The sequence below is a fragment of the Syngnathus typhle genome, linkage group LG8 (assembly GCF_033458585.1).
Source record: "Syngnathus typhle isolate RoL2023-S1 ecotype Sweden linkage group LG8, RoL_Styp_1.0, whole genome shotgun sequence".
NCBI lineage: Eukaryota > Metazoa > Chordata > Actinopteri > Syngnathiformes > Syngnathidae > Syngnathus > Syngnathus typhle.
In genome coordinates, this window is record NC_083745.1 from 4,493,690 (window position 1) to 4,512,141 (window position 18,452).

Consider the following 18,452-nt stretch of genomic DNA (forward strand, 5'->3'; position numbering starts at 1 on the left):
GCACAATTTTTTATAAACGATTATCAATCGAAAATCTAAATGTACATATTAATTCATTTGATTGAATACTTTGGGATTATTTTTGACCCCACGAGATTATTAATTATTATCGTAAGGATCAAATGCAGGCTAAATACACGACATTTTGGATAAATAAAATATATTGTTACAAAAATATTCATATAATATGCATCAGCTGGGCGAGTCGGTTTTGTTTTGTAGCCCGGCAACGAGGGGGGAAAAAAAAATCCAGACACCACCAACCCTGCATCAAGACTAGACTTAAAAAGAATTTCTCTGAATGTCATTTAAGACGGGCGGGCCGAGGTTAAGGACCACCTGCTCTGAGCGGGCCGCACCGCCGAAGCGATATCACAGGACACATCTGGCCCGGCGGCGAGCCGAGCGGATGGGAATGGCAGCGAGCACGAGAGCCTCGGGCTGCTGACGGATGACTCACAGCTGACGGCGCGGTCGCCGCGGGTCACGGGAAGAATACGGGCTCGGTCGGTGGAAGTGGGTTTGCCAGGTGCGCGCAGTTCCTTTGACGTTAAGGAAATCAACTCATTTTCTGGCACAATTCTGAACCATATTTTCTCTCGCACATTAGGTCACGATCCGTTCCGTTGCCCGGCATGACCAATTTTGTTCGCCCTTTGACGTTCCGCCGTATTGAGTTAGGCCGGTTTAATAGCAGGAACATAAACGGCGTCGTGTGATTTTCACATCACGGCCGGTAAGAACCTGCAAATGGGAACGCAGCCTTGCTTGAACGTCCTTCAAAAAGGCGTCAGTGCACGTCTTGAGATTCAAAGAACGAAGAAAATCCATTAGCCGTCGCGGTGTTTTGGAGCCGGATGAGTGCGGGCCTTCCGATGTTGATGGCGCATATCATCATCCTCCGGCGTCATTTATCGGCATGAGACGGGAACTCATCCTACCCGGCCCGGCACATGAGGGATTATATTACCTTTTTTATTTCTTGCAGACAATGATTTCTCAAGATAATAAAATGCACGTGTGTGCCGTAAGTGAGTGTGTGGCAGCATTAATGTGCTATCTGTCTTGAGAGATGCCAGGCAACCATCTTGTACTCAGCCCGCCCCCCCCAAGTACTCTCACAAAAAAAGATGATGTAAGACTTTTAATAAACCCAAATGTCTTAACGTACAGATTACTTTCTGTGCTTCACGCTCTCAACTTTTATTTATTTTTTATATCTCCACGTAGCACATTTGTGGTGGTTCCCATGAGAAATAAGAAATATCGCTTGATGAGACTTGTACAACTCGTATAATTGACACCACTGGCGGCGCTAGCGGGGGGGCCGCGTGGGCACGTCCAAGGAGCAAACTAGCAACACTAATCCACCAATGTGTTGAATCTGCCAATGCAGTGCCAGTCAGCAACATGGCCTGCGCACGCTAGGACATTATCCTGCTAGATTTCCCTCTAAAATTCCAGACATTTGCGATTTTAATGTCATAAAGACATTTTACCTGCGGCTCATCTCATAATTGACGTTGCCTCCTCCTAAGCCGGCAGCCATTACGGCTTGTGTTCCGGCGCATTAGCATCGGAGACAGATCGTTCACCCGTACCCTGGTGTCAAAATGATACATCAGCAGCAGGCAAAGTTTCCATCGCCGTCATCTTTGCCAATTAATGAGGCGAACGAGCGACAGATTGTAGGCTATTATCTTATCCGAGACTCCGCGCGACGTCCATGAAAGTGTTAAGACCGGGGATTAATGACGCAAGTTATATTTTTTTGAAAAAGGGAAGAAATGGTGTGTTATGATCGCCATAAATGGTAATGCGGCCACCAAGCTGTAATTCCCATAACAAACAACCTCGGCGCTACAAGTGGAAGATAGCATTGCTTGCGGCTAATTTAGCTCCACGCATGGATGATGATGATGGATGATTTGGATTCAAGTACAAAGTTTGCCGCTTTTAGGTGATGGCGTTCTCAGAGCTATTCCCTTTTAAGGTCGACTCGGGAATATGACATCATAGCTTTTGTGCAGGAGAAAATACGTTTATTCCCGCACCACACTTTAACGCTGGCGGGCGACTAACGGCTCGGTTTTGTTCGACTCGGTTGCAGAACACCTCTGTTGAAAGAAAAGGAAAAAAAAAAAAAAAAGCTTTGTAACGTACATGACTTCACTGGATTTAGCCGGCGTCCAAACCCAAGTGGACTTTTATTAGACACATAAACTTGTTTGCGCTTGTAGCGATACTAATACGTGTGCGTTACGAAAGAAATGAAAGAGTATAAGCGCTTGCTAATAGTCATAATAAAAAACTAATTGAGCTTTAATAATAATGGCTGCACGGTGCAATGGTGCTCGGAATGTGTTATGGGGAAAACTTTAACCCCTTCGTAGATGAGACATGACGAGCACTCGGAAACTAATGAGAAATACAATTTCATTTGAAGAAAAAAAGTACATAATAAGAGACAGAATACAACCTGACGGCTTCTCTGATGAGACTTTATTAATCTACTTTTTTTATTAACTTATTAAATACTTTGACTTGCGGCCTTTTGATCTTTATTAATCTACTTTTTTTTATTAACTTATTAAATACTTTGACTTGCGGCCTTTTGACCTTTCACTATGATAACTTCACAAAATTCTACCAAACATCTCTACAGTATATGAACCAATTTATTAATCATACTGGCTGTCAAATGTCATTTTTTGTGTGTGCAGAGGGCCGCTGAAAAATAAATGGCAGGCCGCAAATGGTCCCCTCTGCCGTAGTTTGTACACCACCGCACCAGTAGACTCTTACTCTCTTACAATCTTCACCGCCACATTGTTTGTAGAAAATAGATAGATGAACAACTTGGACTGTCACGTGTGCCAGAATTTGACACACCGCCTTAAATTTAGCAATTTAAGGTTGTACAGTCGGCAACTTTGTCATCGGTTGCGTTCATCCATCATCCCACCCTCGCTACGAGCATCCGCTTTTTTATGGACTCTCTCGTGTTTAGCTATAACTCCTTTTTTTTTTTTTTTTTTTTTTTTTTTTTTATGCCTTTCACTGTACAGCTCAATTGTGGCCATTCAGCTGCAGCATCCGTGAAGTCAATACTGGCCTTGCATTTGGTATTCCCACCCTAAATCCTTTGTTTTCTTGGGCACAAAACTCGCCTCCAAATGATACTGTCACTGGACCATGAGTCATAGCCATTTTATTTCCACCCTCCTTTTCTTTAGCTTTTCATTTTACTCGCGTGCCATTCTCGCTGGCCTTGGAGTAAATGTGTACCGTGAATATAAAATAGAAACATCGCTCATACTTCACATCTTTTGCATTTTAATATGATGTGCCATTGCTAGTCTGGAACAACATCTGAATATATATCTGCTAGTTCGTCCCTCAAAGTGAACCTGCTGTTTTTCTTGTGGCGGTCATTATGTAAATGAGCTCACGCCGCCAGCTGGCGTGTTTGCGTGACAATTTCTATCAGGCCGATTTTTAGCCTACTACGCGTCTTATTGATCTGCTTTCGAATGTCAAACAGGGTCGATTGATTGGAGATGTGCAAATTTGCTAATGGCACAACGGTCGCTCGATGGCTGGAATGAGGTTGACCGTTTGTTTTGTACTGGTTCAGTAGCTGGTTAAAATGATCAACTCGCATGTGACTGTAAGCGAAAGGCACAAATGAAGAGAGAAGAAAAGTCATGCACTGCAGTCCTGAGGATTTTGCTCTTCTCATCCGCCTCTTCTTTGTACAGCGGTAGAAAGTGAGGAGACAGTGAGCTGGATGTGAATCAATTTGGAACGCATGTGGAAATGGAATTAGCCATGTCGAGTTCACCTCTGTGTGTACTATGGGCAGAAGAAGTCGTAATAGTAGTCTTCTTCCATATGGGGCCTCGAGCAACTACTATATAGAAAAGCATTTGAGTGGTGGGTGATGAAACGAAAAACCACAGCAGTTAGGAGTTCGTCTTCAAAGGAAACGTGGACGAGGAGCCACGCTTCTTGCCAATGGTTTCACGCTGGAGGGGCTTTGCGCGGCCCTGAATTATTGCATGGATTCGCATGTACAATATGTAAATGAGGCTGCGGAAAAGGTGGTAAAAGTACTCACACCCTGTGCTTAAAAGCACCTCATGTACTTAAAAGGTAAACAGTAAAAATGTAGCGAAGAATAAAGCAAATAGGTATTTTTTTTTAAACCAAAAGATAACTAGCATTAGCGCGACTTATGCTATCAGAACAACCATAGCTTTGCTAACATTTTGATCGGAGTTACAATAATGCTAAATTAGCTGATAGCTACATACAAATAGCTATAGTTTTGTTTTTTCTGACTACAAGAGAGAATTCTCGAATGTATTTTTCTAAGCTCTCACAAAAACGCAGTAGTCGCTAATCATCCTTTGTATCTTTTGTTTTGATGCGTAGAGAGTGAAAATCAAGTCATCAAGTACAAAATATGTCAGAAAGTCTTTTGACAGTCCTACCAAATCAAGTGAGTCAAATCTCTGGTGATTTTTTTTTTCATTTTGTATGTCTCGATAATGAGTTTTCTTCCGCATCCATGTCAGCATGATCCCCAGCACTCTGATAGTCCATAAATCTCCGCTCGGCAGTTGCAGAGCACAATATTGGACATATACTCGGACCGCTAAGCAATTACAGCCAAGGAACGGGAGAAAAGGAATATATTTGAGAGAGATAGCAAGTTGAAAGGTCAGCAATAGAATCACATTTTTGCTATGGGTGACATTGACATGATGCTTCTGGAAATGTTGATAAGCCGACAAGATTGTAGTCAGTTTTTTCCCCCTTTTCCTCATATGAACCTTGGTCATTGAGAAAATATACTTTCTGGAAAACTCCGGCCAATTCATGGGCTCAAATCGTTTTAAGGCCAAACACCAGTTGGCAATTCGTCATTGTTGTTATTTCGCCTTTCGCCGGCTTCTCTCGAGCCAAATGGGCCTCATGATTGCGAATTATAGTGCCACCTTTTACTTCAAACGGCCATTTTCCTGTGGACTAATGACATTCGTATGGATATATATCAAGCGGAATATACGTTTATGAGGTGCCGGAGTTTATTTTGATCGATGGCGCGTGACTTGAACAGGAGATCAGTGTTTGTTTCTTCGGCTATTACGAGCGTCTCATTCATCACAATTAACCCTACGCGGCCATTAGTGCATCCTTAATTAGACCGCCCTGTCTGGAGATTCACAGCGGCCGGGCCCAATCGATGCGCGCCGACTCGAACGATTACGGGAGTTGCAAAGACAAAAGTGAGGACGAAAAAAAGTCAAGATAGTCACAGAGCAGCGGTACCAGTCGTAGTACTGTGTAGCGGAATTGCTAAGCGCATACACACGTGCCGCCCTGTCGAAAAAAGCATTCGGATAAACATCAACTTTTGCCAACTAGTTGATTACAGGCTGCTTCCAGAAGATCAAAAGCGCCGGTTTTAATACACGATGTATGGTCATGCCACTCGGATCAAAGATGGCTTTGCCAAACATCTCGCCAACACGGGAGCTTTTGCTCGGAATTACCGCGCACGTGCCGCTAATCCAATCGGGAGTGCAACGTACATCCTCCCCTCGTGGCAGGGAATATGGCCGTGTTACATGATGCAAAGGACACCTGATACAAATGATTGTATTGCCTTTAAGAGGCGGGGTCGTATTTTCGAAGCAGAGTCCGATTTGAACAGATTAGCGGATTAAATTGGCCGCCCCATCCAAAAGAGCTAATTTCAACGAGACATAAATGAGAGGGTGTTTATCGTGCATGAATTCCACTAGAGTTAGTTTGAGAGAAAAAAAAAAAGTAACTTTTGGCTGCGTCCTTGCAACAAGCTGTTTTGGTGACAGCAAAATAGGACGGCCTTGGCTCCAATTGTCATTTCAGACAAACGCTGTGGAAATCCCCCGTCACATGATCGCTGCACAAACGTCACATATTTTTATGATTTCAGACGTTTATTTTCTTTCATGCGTTTTGACACGGCAACTTTGGACAAATGGCTTTTTATAACGTAAGCCGCCTTGGGAAATCAAAATATTTGAGCGCTACATCATGTGCGCACATAAACACCCTGAGATCATCCCGCCTGACATCCACGTGATGCAGCTGCACAAGTTGGCCCACGCGCAGGGTGGGGCTCCTCACGGAGTCAAACATACACACACGAAATAATTACCTCTACAGAGATTTGTGCTGTTCTAATCATGGAAGACATTCGCATGAGAGAATCCACCCCCAAATCCCCTTTGAATCTTCTCTTGAACATCTTAGAATGTTGTTCTCCACATTTCTAATCCCACCCTGTACTTTTTGCAGGGGTCTCTTCGCCAGCCATTACACGGAGACGCACTACCGGAACGGCGAACGCGTCGTCACCGGTGCACGCAACTCCACGGTACGTCGCCAAGGCGACAAACACGACGTTGCGTGTACACGGTGCCACATTTCGATTTGAAACGAGGTTCGGAACGTGACCGGATGCGTGGGAGCGTGCGGCCGTAGCGGAGCACTCATTCATCCCAGTGGCCTACTTGTTGATAAGCTCTGTTTTTTCCCCATTTTATTTATATTTTTGAATGATTTCCTGCCAATGTTGCCATCAGGGTTTTATTATGGAATCCCCTTTTAACAGCTGAACCATTCCTAGCTTGCCATCTGCCAAGGATGCTGCTATGTTTTAACATTTAAGACCTGCATTCTGTCAAATTCAATTTAAAAATAAATAAATAAATCACGACAAGCAGGTGAAATGAATTTTTAACAGTCAGCACTCCATCGTTGATTTGGTGTCATTTTTTAATTGCTTAAATTTTTTTGATTTGTATTTGCCAATGTAGGTCACACATAGCTGTGAGCTAACGGTTCTATTTTTACGTGGAGTATAATTAAACGCCATTGCATCAGCATCTGGGTCTCGAAAGCTACCCGAGCTGCTGCTCCACCAGCTGTGCTGGGCGATGATGATAATGATCAGCATAACCTTACCATGCAACTCAACGCACCTTCCTTCTGCTCCACATTACAAGTCGTCCAGTTCATCCAAAGTCAAGGCACGCCTGTATTGTACACATGTATTGTTTTTATTTTATTTTGACAGATGAAGAATTGCTACTATCACGGGGAAGTGCAGGCGCATCGCAACTCTGACGTCACCCTCAGCGTCTGCTCGGGCCTCCGGTAAGAAACTCGACTTTTGCATCGCAAGCACCCACAACTTGGCTGATCGTCACTGCTGAAGTCGTTTTTGGAAACGCTTTGAAAGTCATCATGGAGAAATTTCAGTTTTAAAGCTCCAGGGCTCCTCCATGTAGATCATTTTAATGTGTTACACAAAGTGCGCTCGGCAACAAAGCAGACCTGTAAACATTTTTCCTTCTGACACTTTCAAGCGTCATCAATTGTAGGAAGGAGGGACTGAACGTCACAGCTCATTGTTTGTCCTCAATGATGCTCTAATTAGCCTTTTTAATGGCGCTGATGATGAACCGCAGTTGAAATATGCCAGATTTACAGCAAATGCAAAATATTCGTCTCGGTCTCGCTTAATTAAACGCGCTTGGCCAGAAGATCGTTAATATTTTGTACTAAGATGAGATGTCGCGTACCCGAAAAGAGTTTTATGTATACTCTGGGTAAAAGGGAAATCAATAGCCAGATATTCTTGGTTTGTTGCTTTTAATAAGCTTTTCCCACAGTGGACACAACAAGCCCTTTTCACATGAACGAAGCCATTAAAAAGAATTTAGTGCTGCTTTATTTCACTTCCCACTCCTTATCTTTGCAGGGGCTTCATCGCACTTGAAAACAAGTCGTTGGTCATCGAACCGGGGTCCGGCAAAAGCCCGGACGTCCACTTCATCTATCGAGCAGAACAGCTGCGCCTGACCTCGGGCGACTGCGGTCATGGCGACAACATATCCTCCGTCACCCCGGACAACGACCTTCAAAGCCCTTTCCGGGCCTTCCGTGAGAGGGTGAGATGACAAAATGGTTGTTGCAGACAAACTGGCTTTTGGAAACGTGCCTGGAAAGTGTTCTTACCTGCGGCTTTGTCATCCGAGTCCAAAATTGCAGCCGCCCCCCCCAAAGGTGTGCACTGAGCAGGTGCGGCTGCCATATGGCCATGTGATTGCAAAGATTTACAAACCGCCACCTATGTTGCAATCACATGCCAGCGAAGCCCTTACAAGAACATTTTGTCCATGCCTCAGTTAAGTAAACAAGTATAATAAGCTTAATTAAATTCGCAATTTAGATTCTGTCTTTTCCGTCAATCACAACTCTCGGTATCATGCATGCCACAATAGAATGTTGTCATATAGAATTTTAAAATTCACACTTTTTTTTCTTGTTTTTTTTTATAACCTCAGCACAAAAGGGATGCGCAGAAGACCACCAAATACGTGGAGCTGATCATCGTTGCGGACAACCGAGAGGTAAAGCTTCCATTCATCTTTCCCACAATGAAGAGAGCAGGAAAACGGGAGGTGTGTGTGTATTGCGGGGGGAGGAGGGGGTGATATAGTATGAAGAGCGGAGCTGCAGATATAGGTCAGTGTGCAACAAGCTGTGTGCTTTGGTGCCAGCGGCTTGACAGGAAATGACTCCCCAGCCGAGTGAGCAGACAGGAAAAAGATCTACGCTGGCTTTCCTCCTGCTTGTGCTAATATCAGCAAGCCCAAAGGAATATCGAGCTCTGACCTCGAGCCTGTCAACAATCGGGACTAGAACCAGAAGAGAGAGAGTTAGCCACACAGATGACATCTGACCTCGCAAAATACTCTGCTGGATGAGCGGAGGCAAATTTTCTCACACGTTCACGCCAACGACTCGTACAAAAAGTCTTCTCACAAAAACAGGCAGGAGGGAGCAATGTTTTTAACTGCATTGCACGTCAGTTCGACCTCTAATATTGTTCTGCTTCTTTGTCTAGTTTCATAAACAAGGTGGTGACGTGGAGAAGGTGAAACAGAGACTTGCAGAAATTGCCAATTATGTGGACAAGGTACAAACTGCACAGACGCAACACGAATATGAGCCGATGCCGAACATTTCATTAAAAGCTTCTTCTTCTTTCATTCAGTTCTACCGAGCGCTGAACATCCGCGTAGCCTTGGTGGGTCTGGAGGTGTGGAGCGACCACGACAAGTGTCCCGTCACACAGGATCCCTTCGCCACCCTTCACGAGTTCCTCGACTGGCGCAAAGTCAAGCTGCTGCCCCAGAAAGCTCACGACAATGCTCAGCTCATAAGGTGAGTTGGCCTGGTGCCTCCAAACGTTTATTTTTCGGACACAATTTCTCCCTTTCTAAATAACTGATGACTTTTTTGCAGCGGGGTCTACTTCCAAGGCACCACCATCGGCATGGCGCCCATCATGAGCATGTGCACGGTCGAGCAGTCCGGCGGCATCGTCATGGTGAGCCTTCGCTCCTCCTCCCTCTCCGTTTCGCGTTGCATTCATCCGAAGAGGTGTTGACTCTTCGCCGTGAGCGCATTCGTGCACATCCTGACAGCACGCTGTAAGAAATATTATTCCATAGAAGGCCGGCAGGTGGAACGACCTTGCCGTTCGCCCGGTCGTTCAATTTGTGATGAGGTGTTTTCATCCACCACCGCCACCCAAAAAAAAAAAAATGCATTTACATTTTTATGATAAATGTTCGGTGCCAGATCTCGTTCCGATCACGACGTATTTTCTCGGCCAGCCCCCGTGTAAAAATGAGCTGCCAGCGCGGTCCCGGCTGTCCGGCCGTGCCTGATCGCCAAGTGGTTATCTGTTCCATGCCATCAGGCATAGACCCAGATGGACCTGCCCTCTCCGTTAATAGATGTGTCTTCTCGGGCCAGAGCCTTCTCCAGATGTTTTTCGTCCCCGTTACTTTACTCGTGGCAGATGGCTGCCGCGATGATTAAAAGGCCGTCCTAGCCAGTCACAAGAGAGGAAAACTAAAATTATTAGGTCAATTTTACTGCATTGAAATTACAGATGAGGGTGTGCACACTTTAGCAACCACATTATCTTTTTCAATTGACGCTACATTCATTATATATATAATTCATTTATTTCGACCCTTGTCACAGGATCACTCGGAGAACCCGCTGGGCGCGGCCGTGACCTTAGCTCACGAGCTGGGTCACAATTTCGGCATGAATCACGACACGCCGGAACGCGGCTGCGGCTGCAGGATGACGGTGGACCGCGGCGGCTGCATCATGACGCCATCCACGGGGTGAGACATCTTTTTCCCTGCTTGAATGGCTCAGCCCAAATTGTTTCGGTCACTCGTCAGCCACGAAAATTGCTTGACAAGAAAAATGGCTTTATAATCTGTGCTATATTTCCTGATAAACAGCTTAGAATGTCTTATTTAAAAAGATGAATGACGTCAGACTAGCTCATTTTCATTCGTAAATGATGCTGCAGATTCACTACATGCTGTAATCGCTCTTATCGCAAGGCAGCCACAAGCGCCCCCACACACACACACACACACACACGCGCGCACACACGAGACTGAAGCAGCTGCTTTGCTATTCTGCCCACATCGCCTGGGTCATCGAGATAACAATGCGGCCGCGAGCGATGGCCTCTCATGTTAGCAAACAGCAAAGCTGATAAGGCAGTCCAGAGTGCAACAAGAGATTTTCACTCCCGCCTTGGAAGTTCTGCCCTGGCGGCATGCCACGACACCGGCAAAACGAACCGGACTCCAATATTCCACCCGCTCTTTGAAACAAATTGAAGCAACCATAGTGGATAATATAGTGGGACTTTGTTTTTTGTAGTGTGTCCGATATTTTTTGGGGGGTTTAAATTTTTGTTTGTCAGCTTTTCATGTCCCCCATTTGACACGCAATTCATGCAGAAATTTGTGCATAATTTAAAATCTGTCAAAAAAAAAAATCAAAATCTACTAGCGGTATTATGATGGCAACAAATTATTTCTTTGTTTTTTCTCAACCTTTGAGTTGTCATCAAACACAAGCCATGCACTCTTAATTCAGCCTTGCAGGCACATCATTTAAAAATGCCAGAAAATACTAAATGAACCCGCCAATGAACAATAACCGCCACGAATGAACTTAAAGTACCTTTTGAGGAGACAGACAAATAAGTCGTAGTGACGTTTCTGACTTATGTCTTCTTCCTCATCGGGACAAGTGGAGTCACGGCGGGCATTCGCGAGGAATGATGAGATGATCTAAACACGGCAGCATGAGTCAGAGTGCTGATGAATTATTCAAAGAAGCCATAGCGCTCTCCATTTTTGTTTCCAAAGAGTTCATCTGTGATGATGAGGTCATACACTAAATATTGCAGGCTGGTTCCGATCCCACAATTTGTACTGGGCTTCTTTTTTGTCTTTATTTTGGAGAGATTCTCCCACTTTAAACTTGCTCACGGGGGAGAGGGGATGGTCTTGCATCCAAATGATGTGATTATCGGTGGCACTGCCGGCTGAAATCAGGATGAAGGCGGCACGCAGGTTCCGAGAGGTGCTTTTACTCCTCGGCACACTGAGCCGACGAGTCAAACGGGGAAACGAGGCTTGGATTCATAATTGACAAATCAGACCAGATAGGAGCAAATAATAGAACAAATGGAGTTACCAGGTGAGCTAACTGTTAGCCGAGCATCTTCTATTTCTTCTTCTACGCCTGCCTATACTTTGTATTTTCTGTTTTACAATCGGGAACTACAAATTAGAAGAGTAGAAAGTTAATTCACACAAGGAAAAAATCTGTATTGGCATATATATAGTCTTTAAACTTTTTCTGTATCAAAAGTACTTAGTAGTATCGGTGCTTAGTATCGGTGGAAAGAAACCAGTGGATCTTCACGACAGGCCTTGATGATGAAATTCGTCAACGCGATGACAGGCAGACATTTATTCAACTTCAAGAGCAGCATTACTAATGTCCAACTGTGCAAAAAAAAAAAAAAAAAGAAATCAAATTGTGTCACATTGAGATTAAGCATGATGGATAAAATTCCCCGAAGACATCCCGGTGTTTGCACAACGTGTCCTTTCTTTTAATCAGCAAAACCTCCCAGTGCTGTCGTAGCCTAACATTTGCTAAAAGGTCAGACATGTCTCCTCTTGTTAGCCGGGACTAAATATTTGTCACTCGGCAGCGCAGTCAGCGGCAAAAAGCACTTTCCCCTCTCATCCGTCTCAAGCCTGAAGCTGTCAATCAGGTGACAGGGTGCTTTTATTTCACCTCCCTTTCAACATTTCCCTCACGTCTTTGTCTAGTCGTACGTTTATCAGCAAGATGTAGAAGTTTAGAGAAATTTCAGTGTCTCGATGGATTGTTTTGGACTTATAAAGAAAAAGACATTATCTTCAGCCTGGTTTTATTTTCACAGTGACTGAAAAAGGGACTGGCTAATTAAAAGGCGCCTAATTGTTGTGCTCAGCCAAATTAGTTCCGCTCGGGCAAACGATACACCTGCAGACGCCGCGGGGCTTCAAGCCAATATTATCCAAGGAAGTCGACACTTTCTGCTTGGCTCGTTTTCTTTAGCCGCTGGCCTCAGCTGTCATAATAAACACGTTCGACATGGAGCCGCTCCAAATAGACTACATCTTGGGAGACGGTTTTAAAAATTGTCTATTCCAGTGCTGTATTCATTGAAAAAAAAATATATATATATCATGCTATGGATGAATAGAATGAATCTTGCCACTGAGATTGACACCAAGACAATATTTTTATATTCGACACGTCCTGAGCACAAATAAACAGAAACAGGGCTCCGTGTCCTATACAAATAATAAATGGTATTAATAATAAGCAAACACTGTGTACAGCGAAATTGCTTCCTGCGAATTTTAATGGACTGTTTTGAATTCATAAGCACTGGAAATCTTCTCCATTCATTTCCAAATGTCAACAGCATACTGAATTTTGCATCATCGTTGGTCTGCATGTCCTTACTGTCATCAACCTTGACTCGATTCTACCCCCACTAGGTATCCGTTCCCCACGGTGTTCAGCACGTGCAGCAAGAAGGACCTCGCTGCCAGTCTGGAGAAAGGCGTGGGCATGTGTTTGGACAACATGCCCGAGGTCAAGGTGCTCTACGGCGGCCAGAAGTGCGGCAACGGCTACGTGGAGGAAGGGGAGGAGTGTGACTGCGGGGAGCCCGAGGTAAAGAAACAATACCATTTCCTCGGGGAATATGAAAAGTCAGCAAAACTGACATAAACAAGAGAATCAAACATCGTAACATTCAATGTCGTAAAATGGCGAATGGAAATGAACATGGATGTTACGCTAATTATAAATCTTTCAAAAATATATTACTTATACAAACATGGAGCAGCAACAAACAGCAAGGGTACAACAAACACCAAAATATTGAATCCAGTCATATAATTTCACCCATCAAAAGTCTGTTAGCTTCATGCTATCATATGATAATGGAACTTGGCCTGGATGTTATCGTATTTACGAATAGAAAATAAGTAACGCACTGCATAATGAAATTAAAATAAAACCAAAATTAAGTCAAAGAAGGAAGCCAATCACTTCTAATGAAAGTCCATTAGCATCATGCTAACATGTAATGCAAAATGCTGTTAATTGGCTAACAGAAATTAGCATAGACGTTGTTTTAACATCAACTTTGCAGTTTCGCCTCACTTTGACAGTTATTGTGAATCGCTATAAATGTATTTTTAAAAAAACAACTAAAAGAACAGCTAGCCACGCCAGTTGTGCTTTCCAAGAATTTTTCCTTCCACGCCACCTTGTCCGATGCTCAGTCACCGGTGTGACAGGCTATCGTGCTGGTGTCATTCCCCAGTCACAGGACCATTCATCAAGTCGCTCTCCAGTGGTGTGACAAAAAGGGAAAGTTTGATCGGGTCCAGGCCGAAACAAACTTTCCCCGTTTTTTGCCGCCATCACAAGAGCAAGCGCCGATGCGCGAATCCATCACGTGCACTCGTACGCAATGCGGGGCACCTTGTTGGCGCAGAATCGCAGCCGCCCGTGTCGTAAAAGGCGACTCGGGCACAAGCTGTAAGACACGGACTTCAGTTGATGATTGATCACCGCTGCATTTATTTTATTTTTTTTAACCAAATGGATCGGCACCCCATAGAGTACGGACCTCCCTCGAGGCTGAACAATTGTAATTTCAATCTTCTATACCAAAGACACACGACTGCTCGTCATTTTCATTCATGCATTATTCACTCACAAAATGTTGTGTCCATTCAGATTCTTTCTTTGGGTAATCGGAATAGTAGAAGCACTTCCAATGATTCAATTTGATGATAGAACCTCTTTTGTAGGATGTTTTTTTTTTTTTTTTTTACATTAATCATTATGGTAGATGAATTTCTGAGGTGGTCCACAACAGACGCACGGCATTTTGAATTGGTTTGATGTGCGGAAATATAAAGGCAAAGTGCTGCTCTATTTGCTATGGGACGAATTGTCGACTTAAGTTTGCGGTGTCATTTGTGCATAATGTCGCTGCCTGTTTGATGTGCAAGCACGCTCATACGAGGAGATGAAAGGCGCCTTTTGTGTCCTCTGTAAACAAAAAGGCTTCTGTCAGGGCCGAGAGATAAACAGTCCCTCTCCTTTCAGCTGTCGGCCCGCGACGCTTCTCTGCGTTACCTCCGAGACCCACCAAACATCTGCACCGAGACCACGAAAGCGAGTTAAATTCTTTTGCGTGATGGCGCGATGCGTGACTTACTCGGAGAAATAAAGCTGATGTGTTTTGGCATCTAATAAAAGATAAAAATCGCCCCGGGGTCTTTTGGCTTCTTTTTGGAGGGAGGTTGTCACCGTGGAGAATCTTTGCCTCAAAATGTTCTGTCCACCGTAGGCCGAGTCAGTTTATGTCACATCACACTTGAAGATCTCCAGAGAGAGAGGTCTGCACTCCCAATTTAGGTTTTGTCCAAAATCCAACAAGGGCTCCCTCCACAAGTCCCAAATGTAAAACATATGAGACCTTGATGTAGTTCTAACAGATCAAACCCTGAAACAACGCCAGCTTTGCTCTTGGCATGAGTGGAGATCAGGTTCACGTTCCGATTAACGCAGCGGTTGGTCCCAACTTTTTTTTTTTATATGTATGTATCAGTTTCACATTAAGCAATATTCAGGCAGAATGGCGGAAACCCTGACATTTAAACAGGGGCGTGTAGACTTTTGATATCCACTCGGAAATGTATCTTGGTTGCCACCATATCAGAAAATCCTGTGAAATGAGAGCAAGTATGACTTCTGATATTGTCTCTGTTTATTTTTCATCTCGTTGACTTCCTGCTTTGTCCCCAAAGGAATGTTTGAATCCGTGCTGCAACGCCACAACGTGCACGCTGAAAGGAGACGCCGTGTGCGCCCACGGACAATGCTGTGACAACTGCCAGGTGACACTTCCACTCATTAGCTTGACATTGACAAAAGATAAAATCATTTTTATCGATTGAGGGTTCATTAAAAAAACACTTAAGAAAATTTGATTAATGTTTTATTATTATCTTTTTTTCCAGCTCAAACCTCCAGGCACCATGTGTCGCGATTCCGGGAACTCCTGCGACCTCCCGGAGTTCTGCACGGGCGTCGCCTCCCACTGCCCGGCCAACGTTTACCTTCACGATGGCCACGCCTGCCACGCCGTGGAGGGTTACTGCTACAACGGCATCTGCCAGACCCACGAGCAGCAGTGCATCACCCTGTGGGGTCCAGGTCGATTGTTGTTCTATTTTTTTTTTTTATGTACCTTGGCTTTTGAACAACCCTCTTTGTGTCTTACGTTTGAACCTGTCCGTCTCGTGCGCAGGAGCCAAGCCAGCGCCGGGGATCTGCTTTGAGCGAGTCAACTCGGCGGGGGATCCTTACGGGAACTGCGGGAAGGATTCCAAAGGCTCCTTTGCTAAATGTGATGCTAGGTGGGTTTCTGCAGCTTCAAACCTCATGCTCAAGTTATTTTTACATCTATATCTCTTTGTGTTTTTGTCGTCATATCCAGGGATGCAAAGTGCGGTAAAATCCAGTGCCAGGGCGGCGCCAACCGGCCAGTGATCGGCACCAACGCCGTTTCCATCGAAACTAACATCCCGCTCCAGGACGGCGGTCGCATCCTGTGTCGAGGGACGCACGTTTACCTCGGGGACGACATGCCCGACCCGGGTCTGGTTCTGGCTGGCACTAAATGCGGAGACGGGAGGGTGAGTTCTCATAAAATGCAACAAATAATACTAATAATTAACCGAAACTTTTTTTTTCTCCTCTTGGCAGGTGTGTCTTAATCGCCAGTGTCAGAACATCAGCGTCTTCGGCGTGCACGAGTGCTCGGGAAAGTGCAACGGACGTGGGGTGAGTGCGAATTAGCCGCCGGCTCAATATTTAATGGGGCTGCAGCCTGTCTTACACGCTAATTGACTCCCGAGCAAGTCTCCCGTTTAATCAATGTAGTAATTTGGCAAATTAAAAGCGTGTTGTTGACATTATGTCCCACGTTATAGCCTCCTTTTTTTTTGGTCTTCTTGGCAAAGTTTGTCAGAGCCTAAACTGATTTTAAAAGCTGTCCATCTCTGTTGAGTGAAAGAATGAGCCCTTAGCCATCCTACCTTGGTGGCTAATATTTCCACGACTTTGTACGCTGGTTCTTACACATGGTAAAAAGTAAAATGTCAAATAAAAAAAAAAACAATGATACAATAGACACTGCATGCGTCTACATTCTGCAGCACTCCCTTTCTTGTTCGAGCTTACTTGACATCGGCTATAGGAGGAGCCGAGCTTCGATTGGCTCTGGAGGAACATGACATGACACAAAATAATCTCCCATGGCAATTTTGGCATCCTTCAACAAAATAGCAGCGCCAGCAATATTAAGCTAGCATTAGCAGGCGTTAGCCAGAGTGGTAGCACAAGTTGTTTGTAATGGAGTGTTACCATAGTATTAAATATCAGTTAAAAATCCAAATATCTAAAAGTGTATTCTATCCCTTGCAGGTGTGCAACAACAAGAAGAACTGTCACTGCGAAGCACACTGGGCGCCGCCATTCTGCGAGGGCGCCGGCTTCGGCGGAAGCATCGACAGCGGCCCGACCAGACTGGCAGGTAGATTCCATTGCTCAGACACAGCTGTTATGTTTAACATCTTTTTCCTCGCGGTTACGCTTTGAATTTCTTGGCATAACACAACTCCCAATTGGCCACTCTGCTTTTCTGAAGATTATGACTCACGGTGAAACGATGACTCGCTTTCAACGCTCTCCGCTCATGTCCCCCCGGTGTGGCCGTAGACGCGTGTGAATTGATGTGCGCTTTGTTGCATGTGGCGTCAGCCGACAGCGTGCTGGTCATCGTGAGCGTGCTGGTGGCCGCCAGCGGGCTGTTGCTGGCCAGCGGCCTCGTCTTCCTCAAGAGGAAGACCCTGCTGCGACTGCTCTTCACCCACAGGAAGAGCACTTTGGAGAAGCTCAGGTAAGACCACAAAAACACACTTAAGACACTGTCTGTGCTCTGTTTTCTTAGAAAAAACAAGTATACCTGCCTCAATTGTGCAAGAAATTTCAAAAGCAGCACACAATTATTACCTACTGTTGTTCTAAATGTAAAACGGATTTATTTTCCATGACAGACTCTCAGCACATAAAATATGGAGGTGATCTATCTGACCTTTTCATGACCTTTTACAGATCCATCGAGGCCAAGCGGCCCACCAGTCCAGCCAGGACCCAGTTCACGTGCAGACCAGTACCGCAACGCAAAGCTCCTCCCAAGCCCTGTGGACTGGGCGCCGGCATTTACAAGGTGAGTCCGAATGGAAACTTTGTTGACGAGCTGACGCAGAAGCGTGTCATCGATTCGGACTCTCCTAAATAGAAATATGAATGAGGTTGACAGACGCATTCCGTTATGAGCTCCCAAAAGCTCCTTTAATGGCGAGCCGGCGGAGGTGATAAATGTTGGCAGCAGCCAATGAAAACGCATTTTAATAAGGACACTCGGAGTTTGTTACCGACCGCTCTGGGATTTGATACAAGCATTTGTGTGAGTGAGGTTTGGTTGGGGGCGTGTTGGAGCAGAGCATCGACTTCTTGAACATCACCTCGAATGTTATAAACTTTTACGACATGCACTCGTTCACACGAGTGGATTCGTATGTACTCGACTTCATGATGTCATCGGGGATCATTGAGTTGTTGAGGACAAGCGTGAGGTGAGGGAGGAAGATGGAAAAGAGATGTTTGGTTAGCAGGGTGTGTCTGGCTTGAAGTCATCCGTGAAGGCATTAAATTGGATTCCGAATTTGCAAAAAGTGAGGTGGAGGGTTGTTGATAATAACAAGCAGGGGCCCCGGGATAGAGCCCTGGGGAATACCTATTGAGAGCGTGTAGTTGGATGTGAAAGAGTTTCGATGACCGTA

At 44.9% G+C, this 18,452-nt stretch overlaps 1 protein-coding gene across 2 annotated transcripts in view; it reads left to right on the forward strand.

Moving 5' to 3' along the window:
- adam12b (ADAM metallopeptidase domain 12b) overlaps positions 1-18,452 on the forward strand; it is a 29,309-nt gene that overhangs the window by 8,190 nt on the left and 2,667 nt on the right. Inside the window, exons 4-20 of one of the 2 annotated variants that reach the window (XM_061285143.1) lie at positions 6,352-6,430; positions 7,133-7,212; positions 7,820-8,009; positions 8,406-8,471; positions 8,969-9,040; positions 9,119-9,288; positions 9,370-9,454; positions 10,120-10,268; positions 13,017-13,194; positions 15,351-15,440; positions 15,564-15,759; positions 15,854-15,962; positions 16,043-16,241; positions 16,312-16,389; positions 17,032-17,140; positions 17,368-17,506; positions 17,722-17,836. In XM_061285143.1, coding sequence (XP_061141127.1) covers positions 6,352-6,430; positions 7,133-7,212; positions 7,820-8,009; positions 8,406-8,471; positions 8,969-9,040; positions 9,119-9,288; positions 9,370-9,454; positions 10,120-10,268; positions 13,017-13,194; positions 15,351-15,440; positions 15,564-15,759; positions 15,854-15,962; positions 16,043-16,241; positions 16,312-16,389; positions 17,032-17,140; positions 17,368-17,506; positions 17,722-17,836 — 2,104 coding nt within the window. The remainder of the gene's footprint in view (positions 1-6,351; positions 6,431-7,132; positions 7,213-7,819; positions 8,010-8,405; positions 8,472-8,968; positions 9,041-9,118; positions 9,289-9,369; positions 9,455-10,119; positions 10,269-13,016; positions 13,195-15,350; positions 15,441-15,563; positions 15,760-15,853; positions 15,963-16,042; positions 16,242-16,311; positions 16,390-17,031; positions 17,141-17,367; positions 17,507-17,721; positions 17,837-18,452) is intronic. The other variant, XM_061285144.1, reaches the window with a different exon arrangement.